The sequence below is a fragment of the Ictidomys tridecemlineatus genome, chromosome 14, assembly GCF_052094955.1.
Source record: "Ictidomys tridecemlineatus isolate mIctTri1 chromosome 14, mIctTri1.hap1, whole genome shotgun sequence".
NCBI lineage: Eukaryota > Metazoa > Chordata > Mammalia > Rodentia > Sciuridae > Ictidomys > Ictidomys tridecemlineatus.
The window spans coordinates 62867313-62882415 of record NC_135490.1 but is presented as its reverse complement, the minus strand read 5'-3'; the positions used below and the strand labels follow the sequence as shown (position 1 = coordinate 62882415).

Genomic DNA, 15103 nt, shown 5'->3' with positions numbered 1-15103 from the left:
GAGGATCCCAAGTTTGAGAGCAGCATCTACAATTTAGCAAGACCCTGTCTCAGATTTTTAATTTTTGTATTGTTTTGTACCAGTGATTAAATCCAGGGGCACTTAACTACTGAGCCCCACCCCCAGCCCTCCACCCGCCCCACCTTTTTTAAGTTGTCAATGGGCCTTTCTTTTATTTATTTTTATGTGGTGCTGAGGATCGAACCCAGTGCCTCACACATGACAGCCAAGCGCTCTACTACTGAGTTACAGCCCCAGACCCTTTTTATTCTATTTTTTTTTTTTTAAAAAAACACTTTTTTTGTGGGGGGAAGGGATTGAACCCAGGGCCTTGTGCATGTACTCTACCAACCAAGCTATATCCGCAACCCCTTATTTTTTATTCTGAGACAGGGTCTTGCTGAGTTGCTTAGGGCCTCATGAATTTGCAATTCTTCTGTCTTAGCCTCTGAAGCTGTTGGAATTACAGATGTGCATCAAAATATTTTTTAAAAGGGTTGGGGATATAGCTCAGTAGTAAAGTGCCCTGGATTCAATCCCTAGTACCAAGAGAAGAAAGAAGAAAAGGAAAGAAGGAAGGAAGGTTCCATTGTAAAAATACCCTATAGTTTTAATTAACAATTTTGAGCTATTAGATGTTTTCTAGTTTTTCACTAATGTAAATGTTACAGAAGATATAATCAGCATTTTGAAATGTGTGGCCTTAGGACAGACTGCTGGAAATGAACTTTTCAGGTCAAAGGGTGTGAATGTTTTTTAAGCTATTGATTCATATTACCCAATTACTACTGCCTTTTTTTTTTTTTTTTTTGGTAGGCTGGAGATTCATTCCAGGGCCATGCGCTTCCTAAGCATATACTCTCTTACTGAGCTATATCTCCAAGCCCCAATTACTTTCTTAAAAGGGGAAAATTAATTCACTTTTTTCTTTTTTCTTTTTTTTTTTTTTTGCAGTGGTTGAGGTGGAACCAGGGACTGAACTCAGGGGCTCTTGATCACTGAGCCACATTCCCAGCTCTATTTTGTATTTTATTTAGAGATAGGGTCTCACTCAGTTGCTTAGCGCCTTGCTTTTGCGAGGCTGGCTTTGAACTGGTAGTCCTCCTACCTCGGCCTCTCAAGCCATAGATTTTCTTTTCCTTCTTTCTTTTCTTTTCTTTTCTTTCTTTTTTTTTTTTTTGTGTGTGTGTGTGTTGTTTTCCTTATTAATAAAGTTAGAAGTCTCATGTTAATAAGCAACTTTATTTTCCTCTGGTAAATTCTGTTGTATCCTTTGTCTGTTTTTTTTTTTTTTAAGAGTGAGAGAGAGAATTTTTTAATATTTATTTTTTAATTCTCGGCGGACACAACATCTTTGTATGTGGTGCTGAGGATCGAACCCAGGCCGAACGCATGCCAGGCGAGCGCGCTGCCGCTTGAGCCACATCCCCAGCCCTCCTTTGTCCGTTTATAGGAAGAACATCTTTGTCTTAAGCCCTTCTTCAGAGTCTCTGATAATGTTTAACTTTCATATCACCTAGCTTCTTTTCTAAGCAGAAGGAACCAGAAAGAATAGGGAAAGGTTTTTGAGTTAATTCACTAGCACTTACTGTCTGCAAATTACTGTGTTTCAGATGGGACAACATAGCATTCCTGCCCATAAAGATATTCTGGTCTAATAAGAGGGCAGATGTCCATGAGAAGCTATTTTTAAAATGAGACCATGATTAGTGCTTCAGTGGAGATGCAGAAGAGGAAAGGATGAGAACAGATCTGACCAGATATTCAACTTGAGGCAGAGATGGGTTTTGAAATGAAGTGTCAGAGGCAGCCAAGAACTGTTAAGGAGGCTCTCTTAGGAGGAGAGCACAAGAATGGCACAAGAATGGAATGGAAAGAAGTGCAGATTGGGAAGGTTCCTAGTGAATTGAGGAGAGAGTGCAGAAAGCACATTTGCCCACATCATGGCTGGCCTTAAATGCCACAGTGAAGATGATCAGAGTTCTCAGACTCATCTGCCATTTTGCAGGATATGTTCTCTCTGAGTATAAATGGGTAAATGGGTGGGCCCTTTCTACTTGGTTCTGGCTAACATTGCAGCCTGGGGCCACATGCTGCCTGCTCTGATGGAAGGGGCTGTGCTACGGGGTGCCAGTACTGCCCTGTGGCTTTCACCTGCATTCTCCTTTAGACCCTCAATGGAACCCTTTGGCATGTATCCCTGCAGGTCCGTTATGCCACCTGGAGCATCATAATGGACTCTGTGGTACCTTCAGACAAAGGCAACTACACCTGTATTGTGGAGAATGAGTATGGCAGCATTAACCACACCTATCAGCTCGACGTCGTGGGTAAGTCAGCCAAAGTGGCAGGAATAGGCTTGGAGGAAAGGGCAGGGGCTGGCAAACACAGGATTCCTAGATAGCATGTAGCACTGCACTTCCCCTACTAAGCCTGACTTTTCTTGTCTACAAAATAGAATGAAGAAGGTCAGACGAAGATACACCTGAAAGCTATATGTTACTGTGGAGCAGAAGATGCTATTGATGGTCCATCCTGAAAGATGTGGCTTGTGCATTGATGCTAAATGTAGCATAATGTTAGCACATAACCTTGAGGGCTTAGTGAGGTCAGACACTCTGTGAATGTAGAATCACAGCATGTACCCACTGTGGGGCATCACAGGAGACTCCAAGAGGAATACCATGCCTCTTGGGGCTATGATTGCAGCCCAGTTCTTCTAGAAGATCTGGATCTCATGCTCCCAAGATCTCGGGGTGCAGTGTCACAGCCAGCATCCTGCCCTGGCTTTGATAGTATATTCCAAGAAGATTGTGGTCCCAGAGGTCTGGCGTAGGTCTTAGATTCTGGTTTTTGACAAGCTCTTGGTTGATGCTGCCATAAGCTCGGGACAGCAAGAGTCTGAGTGACTATGATTCTAGTTGACAAGTAGGCTGTGGATGTTACAGATAGACTGGGGATGTGACTGAGTTGCAGGGTTCTTCATGTAGACAAGAATTTAACTGTGTCTGTGAATGTGGGTACATTGCCTCAGAGAGGAGGTTCCTGAGGGCTTGGGGCTAGAAGACAGGTATCCCTTCTCCCAGCTCAGTTTCAAGGGCTCAGCAGAAGCACCAGGAAGGGTACTGCCTGTCACTGGGAAAGCTGAGGGGGCACCAATGTGGGTGTACACCTTTCTTTAGGATGATATCCTCTGTCAGCATCCCAGCCAGGACCAGATCATGGCAGAGTCTGACAAGCCTGTCCTCTCCATTGTTCTACAGAGCGGTCCCCACATCGGCCTATCCTACAGGCAGGATTGCCTGCCAACAAGACAGTGGCCCTGGGCAGCAATGTGGAGTTCATGTGTAAGGTGTACAGTGACCCACAGCCCCACATCCAGTGGCTGAAGCACATCGAGGTGAATGGGAGTAAGATTGGTCCAGACAACCTGCCTTATGTCCAGATCTTGAAGGTAATCTTGGCCCCAGTCTTTATGGGCCAGTGTGCTGGGAAGGTGACCAATGTCTCCTAGGGGATATCTCCAAGTCTCTGTGGTCAGGCCCAGTATCCAGGACTGGGACTAAACCCTTACCCTTCAGGCATACACTCGCCAGAGTAGGGATCTAGCCACATTCCCTAGGACGAGTGACATATCACAAAGTAGAGGTGAGCTGGGAACACATGGCTGGGGAGTGGGCCATGCCAGTTTCTAAAAGTGTGGAGAGTGACAGCTAGGACTTCTGGGTCAGCCACTCAGTGCATTTGGACTCCTGCTTATTCATTGCCTGAGACCAAAAACTTTCCTGCTAGGGTCTCCCAGTCTTGACCCTGCTAGATTCCCAAGTTAGGGTGTTTCAGCAAGTGGGTGAATGATAACAAAGTTTAGTTGGAAAAGCAAATGCCACTCATAAATTCTAAGCGGTATGAGGAGTAATGGCATTTTCTTCCTTTTTCCTTTCACTCCCAGACTTTCATTGTCCCTGAATGCTCCATTAATCCAGGGAAGGTAATTGGCTAAATCTCCAGTGGATCTTGCAACAGGAAGTAACCAGAAGCTGGGAAAGTGGTTTACCTTCTTGTCCCAGAGTTAGACCGCATCCTCCCCTGACTTGGCTGTCCCAAAGATTTATCGGCTGGCCCTTCCCTCCACCACTGGTGCTGCAACTGCTCTGGAGGAAGAGGGGTCATGGCCCTGGCCTGTTTCCATAATACCTGCTTCAGTCCTGAAGGAGTGGGTTTAACACAAACAGAACATTTGCTTTGGGACAGTGGTTTCTTTCTTTTTTAAAAAAAATTTTAATCAAATGTTTCAGAGGGGCCAACCTTGTTTTGTCCTACTCAAAAGGGGAAAATTATAAATCCCTCAGTGTTTCCCTTGCCTTGGCTCCATGGGCCTGCCTGAAAGTGGCACAGGAGCAAAGTATGGCCACATCTCAGTGTTTGCCCAACTGACTGGTGTGTCGTTGGTTTGTTCCAGCATTCGGGGATTAATAGCTCGGATGCGGAGGTGCTGACCCTGTTCAATGTGACAGAGGCCCAGAGCGGGGAGTATGTGTGTAAGGTTTCCAATTATATTGGTGAAGCTAACCAGTCTGCGTGGCTCACTGTCACCAGACCTGTGGCAAAAGGTAAAGGGGAGATGGATGGGACCCTGTGCTGGGAACTTGATTTAGGCCCCACACTGCTGGGGCAGGAGGGGAAGCGAGCGCCGACTCTCCCTGTTATCCTACTGTATTCCTAGTGCCCAGAGCCATGGAAAAATACCTGGCCTGGGAGGCTGGTTTGGTTTGGTACTGTGTTGGTGGCTCCCTCTGTGCCTCTTGTCTGTTCCTTGGCTGTATGTATATCTGCACATGGACTTTTGCTGTGTTAGGAATGATGGTTTGAGTGGTGGATGAAAGAAGGGACCAGGTGTTCCCTTGCAAGGTGTGTGTGTGTGTGTGTCTGTGTGTCTGTGTGTATGTGTGTGTGTGTGTGTGCACGCGCGCGCACAGCACCCTTCCTTCCCTTCTGTGTATACCTTGACTTTCTTTACCTGAAACCAAACAGCCCCCCACCTGCCGGGCCCCATTTCTCCATGCCGCCCACCGCCCGCATGCTTGGATGGGCCAGTGGCTGCCAGCGTCTGGTGAAGGGTCATAACCAGCCATCCTCTTCTCAGGTCTGCCGGAGTTCCTCCCTCAGGGCCTCAGTCTCTTCCTCTAACAGGTCTCGCTGCCTGGTGGTTTTTGTTTGTTCCTTATTGCAAAGGAGACGCTGGGGAGCATTTCTTCCTCTGTTTTTTTTTTCCCCCTCTTCTCTCTCTCTCTCCCTTTCTCTGTGTCTCTTCGAGGTCCCATGTCTGGTGCTTGTCCATTTTGCTTCCGTTGTCTCTTCTAGACTGCCGGAGTTAATACCACCGACAAAGAGATGGAAGTGCTTCATTTAAGAAATGTCTCCTTTGAGGACGCGGGGGAGTATACGTGCTTGGCGGGTAACTCTATCGGACTCTCCCATCACTCTGCATGGTTGACCGTTCTGGAAGGTATACACTGTACTTCTCCTCTCGATGTCCTGCCCTTGCCATGGGCACGGGGGGAGCATGCATTGTGTGGCTAGGGGACATACAGTGCCGGGAAAGGTGGGTAGAGGGATGGCTCCTGCCTACCATGTGCCCTTTTTTGCTCCACCTTGGAGGGTTACATCCTCTCGACTTAAGAGGTTCCTGGTTTTGCAGGAACACAGAGGTGTCCCACCTGTACACCTGCATCTGTCTCTCCCCTTGGCCAATGCAATGCATGCACGGGCTCTGGTTTACCGTGCAGCTGGGCCCTTCTCCAGGGCAGGCTCCTTCCCTCCTTGGATCCAGCAGCTTTCCCTCATCCATTTGATGCTGAGTGTCAGAAAGGCTTGCCATTTGAAGGACCAGCGCTGGTCCACCCCTCTATACTGCCATCCTCTGTCACTATCTAGACAGTAAACTTCAGCTGCCTTGAGTCAGACCTGTCTCTGGAAGCTACTGGAGGCATGATGATCCTCTCTGGCTACTGCCAACCCTCCTCTCTCAAGAAAGGAGGTCTGCATGTTGAACCAGGATGGAAGGAGCCTGCAACCTGCGCAGGGTGGTGGACTGGTGACTGCAGGGCCAATGCTAGTTGTGACTGCATCTCTGAGTGCCCTGCATGTGGTCTGGGTGCTGCTGTGTCCTATGGCTGCTTAGACTGCCCTCCTTTCTCTTCTCTTTCCCTCTGCCCCTGTCTGATCTGCTTGCCCAGCAAGGTTTCACAATGCCCTGCTTGTGACAAGAGAAGTGTTCTGTTTTTATCATTGTTCCTGTCTCTGTCCTGTCTGTGCTCCCAATGAGTTGTCTTCGTTTCTCAACATTGGGGGAAGAAAAAACAGAACCCTTCTCCACTAGAACCCTTCTCCCCTTATCAGCTCAGCTGTCTCCTTGTCAGGACTTGAGGCTCACTCCAGGGCTGTGCTTTGTGCCCCTCTGGGAGGGCTCCCAGGGATGCCGCCTTCCTGGTAGCTGGCTGGTGTTTTAAAGGGAGGATTGGGAGAACTATAGAAGGGGGAGGACTGTCCACATGGCGGGGCAGAGAGTGCTCGCTGATGCTGGCACCAAGTTTCTCGTGTTGAAGGAAAAGGTGAACTAACTGGTGTGGCTTCTGTCGGCATGAGTGTGAATTCTAAGTAGAAGGCAGGAGAAGAGAATAGAATAATGCCTCCTCCCATTTCCTAAAGTTTTGAGTCCTACAGAATCTGTTGAGTTCTTAGGAATAGGGGGGAAAAAAAAGTTTGTTTTTCATCTAGAGCAGTCCAAACATGTTTAAAAGTCAAAATCAGTTTTGCTTGGGGCTGGGGATGTGGCTCAAGCATGGCATGCGCAGGTCGCTGGGTTCAGTCCTCAGCACCACATAAAAATAAAATAAAGATGTTGTGTCTACCGAAAACTAAAAAAATAAATATTAAAAAATTCTAAAAAAAAAATCAGTTTTGCCTGGGGTTTGGCAAGGTATAAATATTTACATGTCTGACCTGACAGATGACACAGACGTGAGGCGGGATGTTTAGTCAGGACACAGGCGGGTCCCTACCTTCCCTTTCTTTGTCTCCTGAATCCCCCTGTATTGCCAGGTATTGCAGCATACAGGGCTGAACGAGATACAGGCCTCATATATAATGACCTCCTGGGCCCTTGGGGTCAGGGACTCAGAAACTGTCTGTTCCCATGTGATAAGTATGTGTGTACAGTGCTGAAGCTGTGCTGAGAAGGGCCTTGTTTCCATAAGGAGCCCGAGAAAGGCATGCGAAGACGCTTCTCAGCTGCTTCTGGGATACCTGATCACCTGTCTAGCCCAGCAGTCCATTCTTGTGAGCGAGGAATATCTGGTATAAGGGAGGATGGGACTTGGGTAGCGAGATAGTCTAGTCCATTCCCTTTAAGGGCTTCAAGTCAGTTTAAAGACAACACAAAAGTTTCAGGACGTCTAATCCCCTGTGTCAGAATCACAATCCTAGCTAGGACCTGTCTTGGTTCTTCCCCCTCCCTAAAAGTTCCCGGGGGAAAGGAGATGGGTTTCATGTTTCTTATGGAGCAGGGCCTCTTATGGACGGGGGGCCCCAGAGCCTGCTAACAACCTGTTCACACTGACTCAGCCCTGGAAGAGAGACCGGCAGTGATGACCTCGCCCCTGTACCTGGAGATCATCATCTACTGCACAGGGGCCTTCCTCATCTCCTGCATGGTGGGCTCTGTCATCATCTACAAGATGAAGAGTGGTACCAAGAAGAGTGACTTCCATAGCCAGATGGCCGTGCACAAGCTGGCCAAGAGCATCCCTCTGCGCAGACAGGTAACAGAAAGTAGATGGGGGATTCGCATGCTCTCTGCCACCTTCTCTTCCTGGGCCTCCAGGGACTTGTCTCACATGCTCTCATGCTTTGTCCCCTCCACTATCCCTGATCTTCTTCAGGCTTTGCTTTCTGGCCTCTAGGCCTCTGGAACGTTCTAGGTGTTCCCAAATCAGTTTCACACTGCTTTTCATGCCTGTAAATTCCTATAAGTCACAAATACAGCTGCCCCACTCACCTGGCACTGAATTTAGAGAAAGTCTTGTCTTAAATGTGAAGCTGGTATCATGCATTTGGACTGTCCCCAGGGCTGATTAGAGGTGGAGAAGGCCTGATTAGGTCCTCCATGCCCCCTTCCTTTTAGTGTGCCCCTCCCTCAGGAAACCTCCCAGGAGGTGAAGGTGTATGCAGGAATGACCATTCACTCAGAACACTGCTGACTCTGGAAGTTGCTTTAGGGGATAGGAAACTATAATCTGAGGCAAGGTTTTTGCAAAGAATTGGGAAAAGAATAGTTTTGTTATTGTGATAGAGCTATAAAATATCAAGCTGAAAGAGGTACATTTGGTCTGTTCATTTAAAAGGTGAGTAAAATGAAGTCCAGAAAGGCTAGTCAGGTGGTGGAAATCAGTCAGGTTCTAGAACTTTGGTCTTCTGACCTCAGATGGTCTTTCTGCCACTCTGCATTGAGGGAAGCATGTCATGTAGATAGAAGCGTACCTCTGCCATGGTTAAAAGTCCTGATGAGGAACTGAAAGGAACCTGCTACTGCCACTCCCCCTCTCCTCACACCCTTGCTAGAAGGGTGACCCCACTCTCCCCTGCAGGTGTCAGCTGACTCCAGTGCATCCATGAACTCTGGGGTACTTCTGGTTCGACCCTCTCGTCTCTCCTCCAGTGGGACCCCCATGCTAGCTGGGGTCTCTGAATATGAGCTTCCTGAAGATCCCCGATGGGAGCTACCCAGAGACAGGTACTACTCTAACTCCCAAGTTTTTCAGAACTCCCTTTGCTTGTTATTCTCTGATGGGAACTGTGTATGCCATGACCTCCAGGGAGTAAAGGTATATGAGTGCTTCCAGAGCTAATGCTGTCTGCTCTGTGCTCTCACTTGGGTGAAATATGGAGAGGCAGAGATGGGGTGTCATAAGACTTTCGACTTACTTGCCGCAGCTTACACTGTTCTCTTTTCCCCCCCAAAAGACTGGTCTTAGGTAAACCTCTGGGAGAAGGCTGCTTTGGGCAGGTGGTATTGGCAGAGGCCATTGGGCTGGACAAGGACAAACCCAACCGTGTGACCAAAGTGGCCGTGAAGATGTTGAAGTGTAAGTAATATTTCTGCCTTGCAAAAGAAAACCCTTCCCTTTCTAGGCAAACTAGTCTCAACCAAGTGGGATACCTTCTCTGGTGCTTTCAGTGCCTACACCTGCTATGTGCCTACATGGGTTACCTGCGAGTAGAAGGGTATTCTGTGCCCTGAGATGTGAGGTGGCTATTATCATCTCACTTCGTTCTTTTTTTTTTTTTTTTTGGTACTGGGGATTGAACCCAGGGGCACTTAACCACTGAGCCACATCCCCAGCCCTTTTATATTTTATTTAGAGACAGGGTCTCACTAAGGGCCTTGCTAAGTTGCTGAGGCTGGCTTTGAACTCACGATCCTCCTTCCTCAACCTCCCAAGCCGCTGAGATTACAGGCGTTCACCACCATGCCCAGCATCACCTCATTCTTGATGTCATCCTGGGCTGTGCTCAGGTGCTCATTCTAGATCCCATAACTGATTTTTCTTACTATATCCCTGGACACACTTGCTACCATATATTGCAGAATTGGCTCCCATAGGGAAGGGAAAATAAACTTGATTGGGAAGTGGGGAGAGGAAAAGCAAGTTCTGGAGCAAAGGGGCCCCTCAGGCATACACCCTTCCCCTGTCCTTTACCTGTCCTTCCCCCTCCCTCCATAATATCGTTAAAAGAGTTTCACACCCATTCTCTGGTTTGTATGTGAAGCGGATGCAACAGAGAAGGACCTGTCAGACCTGATCTCAGAGATGGAAATGATGAAGATGATCGGGAAACACAAGAACATCATCAACCTGCTGGGGGCCTGCACTCAAGATGGTAGGGTCTGGCTCTTGAGTGTCAGTGATAAGGACTCTCTCTCGGGGTTAAGAGGAGAGGCTAGTTTAGCAGTGGTTAGAATGTATTTCTTTGGATCTGAACTGGTGCCCATTGGTGTTCATCTGAGAGTACAGGCATTTACATTCACACACATTGTATGGGCAGGAATAGAGAAGTAATTGTGGTCTAAATTAAGGCTCTTACCCGCAATGTTGCTTGGGAACTTTCTAGGCTGTGGTCGGAAGAATTGTTTCTCTGACTTTCTTTGGGTAGTAGAATGACTTTTCCTGTTGTCAGGAGGTAGAAACAGCATTTAAGATCGGGGAACATATGTATGATGTGTTTGGGGGATTGGTATTTCCTCCAGCTGATGCTAAACCTTACCAACTACCTGACCTGCTGTGTCCTCATCTTGTGTTCCCAGGTCCTTTGTACGTCATTGTGGAGTATGCTTCTAAGGGTAACCTGCGGGAGTTCCTGCAGGCCCGGAGGCCCCCGGGTCTGGAATACTGTTACAACCCCAGCCACAACCCAGAGGAACAGCTTTCCTCCAAGGACCTGGTATCCTGTGCCTATCAGGTGGCCCGAGGCATGGAGTATCTTGCCTCCAAGAAGGTATGGAACCTAAAGGCTCCATGAATGAGGTTGGGATGGGACAAAGCCCTGCTGATACTCCAACTTGTGACTTTTAATCTTTTGGTAGAGTTATACACATATTGACCTCTGACCACATGTGCTGTCTTAGGCTTTCAGGGAGCCTCAGAGGCAAGAGAGAGGGTATAGCCTAATGGCTTTGGGATCAGACTGCAGTGGGTTCCAATCTGTTTTCTACCACTTTCTGTGTAACCTTGGAAAGCTATCGAACATCTTTTTTTAATCAAATGATAATAATACTTATATTATAGGAATAAAATGAAACCATATCTGTGACAGTAAAAATTAAGTGTAGTTCTCGGTGCTCAGTAATTGGTAGCTTTCTTTGAACACCAGCTCACCATGGATAGGCTGTGCCTGGAGAGACAGGGCTTACATTCTTTTTTTTTTTGGATATTTTGTTGGTTTTAGTTGTTGATAGACTTTTATTTAATATGATTCATTTATATGTGGTGCTGAGAAACAAACCCAGTGCCTCACACATGCCAGGCAAGTGCGCTACCACTGAACCGCAGCCCCAGCCCCCTGAAGATCCTTCTTTGGGGTGAGAATCCAGAAGCTCAGAGTTAGAAGGACCAGAACGGAGGCCTATAAGAAATATTTTCTAAAATGATTGAGAGGCCTGGAACTGGAGGTGTTTGGAGTAGAGGAAAAGAACATTCTAGGAGGGGAAATAGATGCTCAGAGGGTACAGCATGGCAGATGAGCTGGGTCTGCTGCTGGCTGCAGAGTGAGTGCTGAAACGGAGGGGACTCTGACAGCTGGATCGTGGTGCATGTTTCAAGGCTGTCACCTGCCTCCCACCCTCCCCTCTGCAGTGCATCCACCGAGATCTAGCTGCCAGGAATGTCCTGGTGACAGAGGACAATGTCATGAAGATTGCAGACTTTGGCCTAGCTAGGGACATTCACCACATCGACTACTATAAAAAGACAACCAACGTAAGTGCTGCCTGGGGCTTGTCCCCCGCCCTGGGCACTGTCTTACCAGGCATCCCCCACTTAGGTGTCTCTGCTATAACCCACCTGGGTTGCTGTCCTTGACAGGGTGGAAGGGTGGGCTGAAATTATGCACTGACCTCCCCCTGCCTGTGCCCTCCCTGCCCTGGGCTATTCCCAATCTTCTCATGCTGCTCACAGGGCCGGCTACCTGTTAAGTGGATGGCTCCTGAGGCACTGTTTGACCGGATCTATACCCATCAGAGTGATGTGTGAGTTTGAATAAGCAATTGCCAGGGGTTCTGAGCGTGGGAGTTCTGATGCCCCCTGGATTGATGAGAGTCTCCTGTGTTGGAGAGACGACACCAACGTTATTTTATCCACTAGCTTTGTCCCTATATGTTGAGAGCACCAGTCTCCCCCTTGTATTCCCTTTGGAGTTAAGAGTTGTGTTGGGCAGGGGGAGGTTTGGGATGGGTACTTGCCATGCTGGCTTCCGAAAGGGAGACAGGAAAACCCAACTCTGTTCCCTGAGACTCAGTGGCTCTGTGCTCATCTGCAGGTGGTCTTTTGGGGTGCTCCTGTGGGAAATCTTCACTCTGGGTGGTTCCCCGTATCCTGGTGTGCCTGTGGAGGAGCTTTTCAAGCTGCTGAAGGAAGGTCATCGAATGGACAAACCCAGTAACTGCACCAACGAGCTGTAAGCTTGAGAAGATTCCTCAGCCAAGCCCTGGGGGGAAGAATGGTCTCGAAGGCAGAGGGAGAGGGGTGTTCATCTAGAGAAGTAACCCCTCCTAGCCATCCTTCCCCTAAGGCCTCCGACGCATCTTTCTACTTCCGTCCTTCCTCCCTGACCTCACAATCTTGCCACAGGTACATGATGATGCGGGACTGCTGGCATGCGGTGCCCTCTCAGAGACCTACCTTCAAGCAGCTGGTGGAAGACCTGGACCGCATTGTGGCTTTGACCTCCAATCAGGTAAGACTGGCGGCCCTCAGGCCATCATATGGGTATGTGTGGCAAACCCTGCTGCAGGGAGGGGCATGCCCTACCATCGTCCTCTCTCACCTATCACAGGAGTATCTGGATCTGTCAATGCCCCTAGACCAGTACTCGCCCAGCTTTCCTGACACCCGAAGCTCTACCTGCTCCTCGGGGGAGGATTCCGTCTTCTCTCATGAGCCGTTGCCTGAGGAGCCCTGTCTGCCCCGACACCCTACCCAACTTGCCAATGGTGGACTCAAACGACGCTGACTGCCACCCTCCTCCTTCCCCAACCTCCATCATCAATTGTGTCCCTCACCCACAGCTCCCTGGACTCACTGCCTTTCCCCGCCCCTTTCCTGCTGGCAGGAGCCAGCCGCCTACTTGAGGCCTTCCTGTGTGGCCTGCCTGCACCCACTGAGCTCTCTCTCTTCCTCCTCTTCCTCTCAACCTGCTTGTGAGAGAGAGGAGTAAAGAGGCAGGTACTTGCTGGTGGCCACTTTGTTCTCTCCCAGGTGTTGGACCAAGACCCTTCCCTGTCACCCAGCACTGCCTGGAAGGTCGGGGAGTGGGTAGTGAGCAGGCATGCAAGTGAGAGCTTTACTGAGCTTTCTAGTATTGGTATTGTCTGTTTCACCTTAACCTGTCAGCCCCTTGCATTCTGGTGGCAGGTGCCTTGTCCTCAGGGCTGCAGCTGTAGGGAGCTCAGTGCTTCGGCCTCAATTGAAGGTGACCTCTGCTCCAGATGGATGGTGCCAGTGGCTTATTAATTCCAATACTAATTTGCTTTGCTGACCAAATTCCTGGTACCAGAGGATGATGAGGCAAAGACTGGGAGCAGTGATGTGGCCCTGGGGCCCAGCCCTGAACTGGGGGCTTTGTACATAGCTACGAAGAAAACACAAAGTGTATAAATCTGAGTATATATTTACATGTCTTTTTAAAAGGGTCGTTACCAGAGATTTACCCATTGGGTAAGATGCTCCTGGTGGTTGGGAGGCATCAGTTGCTATATATTAAAAAAAAAAAGAAAAAAAAAAAGAAAAAGAAAAAAAAAAGGAAAATGTTTTTAAAAAGGTCATATATTTTTTGCTACTTTTGCTGTTTTATTTTTTTAAATTATGTTCTAAACCTATTTTCAGTTTAGGTCCCTCAATAAAATTTGCTGCTGCTTCATTTTTATATGGGCTGTGTGAAAAGGGAGCAACTGAACACAGGAAAGGAGGGAGACTGAGGGCCCCGGGGCTGTCTGTCCAGCAGGCACCATGTTCCCTGCAGTTCCCTTGTAACCTCTTCCTCCTAGGTCGTGCACCCAGACCTCCAGAACAAACCTCCTACCTCTCCCATGCTTTTGGAAAGGCAGGAAAAGAAGATGTCTGCATCTTGGCAGGAACTGTGCCCCAGAGGTACTGGGCAGAGAGCCAAGACTGAACAGCCCACAACCACAGATTGTTTCCTCAGAGGAAGCAGGGAAGGGGCCACAGAGAGGAAAGGCCTTGGAACAGCCAAGGGGTAAAATCTACAGTGACTGAGAGGAAAGCTAAGGATTGTTCAGAAGGGTCTGCTAAGACTCAGGCCCAGATAGGCAGCTCCCCCAACACCCAGGATGTGGGTGTGGCTTGGCCTGTGCCTCTGAGTGAAGGAGAAACTTGTCGTGTACTTCAACATTCAGGTCCCTTGCTTTATCTTTTCCAGACTCCTCTGTTCATTATTGTCCCCCAAACCATTCTTCTGTATCTGTATGACCAGACTGCATTTGTTGGGTCTATCACAGATCTTGGCTTCCTATAGTTCTTCCTCTACAAACTCCACCTCGTCCCTCAGGAAGGGGGGAAAAAATTCTCTAAATGTTTTGGTTTTTGGCTGCTTGAAAGCTTCTGCCACCTGCTGGTTGTCACTGTCCTCACCAAGTGGATTCTGGCTCTTCTGTACCTTATTGTTCAACCTAGTACTACTCAGCCTGTCCTTTATTTAAGCTTGCTTTCTGCTGGGCTACTGCTGAATCAAAAAATGGTCAGCATTTCTGTAGGGGAAATGGGATTGCTGCTTTAAATTTCCTTTCTGAGCTGGGCATATTTTGGCAGCAGCAGTGTTGGTAACCATTGTACAATTTTCTGTCTTTGTTTTTCTCTGTAAATATGCAATTGTTGGCATATTGCCATTTGTGTTTATGTTTAAAGAAGGCATAATTTAGTGAACGGAACCAGGAAATGAATTTTAGCTCTTAAAATCATGTGCTTTGAGACCATATAGTAGTGTCTTTCCTTGTAGTGGTGGTAATTTCTGCCTTGGCCCTACCTTGATATGATTTTGTTTGAGTGGATGGAGGCTCTATAAAGGGCTTTATATGCCTGTAGGGGAGGTGCTAGAGAAATATAAGGCACTATTATTATAACAGTGATGTCCTTGCTATTACTACTCACAATCACCCACAAATTTCCCCAGAGGCTGGGTTGGCTGTCAAATAAAAGATAGTGAAATTGACCTGAGAGAAAATGAAATGGCCATTTTACTTAGATGACCAGATTGGTTCTCTTGGGGAAGGGAATCCAGTTTATCTAATGAAGACATTGTGCTGTCAAAGTGC

General features: G+C 48.0%; 1 protein-coding gene across 8 annotated transcripts in view; it reads left to right on the top strand.

Moving 5' to 3' along the window:
• Fgfr1 (fibroblast growth factor receptor 1) overlaps window positions 1-14766 on the top strand; it is a 54551-nt gene extending 39785 nt beyond the window's left edge. For 5 of the 8 annotated variants that reach the window (XM_078031229.1, XM_078031228.1, XM_078031227.1 and 2 more), the window contains 13 exons: window positions 2207-2330; window positions 3264-3454; window positions 5362-5506; window positions 7624-7827; window positions 8647-8791; window positions 9022-9143; window positions 9829-9939; window positions 10364-10554; window positions 11412-11534; window positions 11733-11803; window positions 12094-12231; window positions 12405-12510; window positions 12610-14766. In XM_078031229.1, coding sequence (XP_077887355.1) covers window positions 2207-2330; window positions 3264-3454; window positions 5362-5506; window positions 7624-7827; window positions 8647-8791; window positions 9022-9143; window positions 9829-9939; window positions 10364-10554; window positions 11412-11534; window positions 11733-11803; window positions 12094-12231; window positions 12405-12510; window positions 12610-12786 — 1848 coding nt within the window. In that variant the 3' untranslated portion in view covers window positions 12787-14766. Of the gene's footprint in view, window positions 1-2206; window positions 2331-3263; window positions 3455-5361; window positions 5507-7623; window positions 7828-8645; window positions 8792-9021; window positions 9144-9828; window positions 9940-10363; window positions 10555-11411; window positions 11535-11732; window positions 11804-12093; window positions 12232-12404; window positions 12511-12609 lie in introns of all 8 variants that reach the window. The other 3 variants (XM_078031230.1, XM_040268680.2, XM_005338394.5) reach the window with 1 other exon arrangement.
• Window positions 14767-15103: the final 337 nt, after the last annotated feature.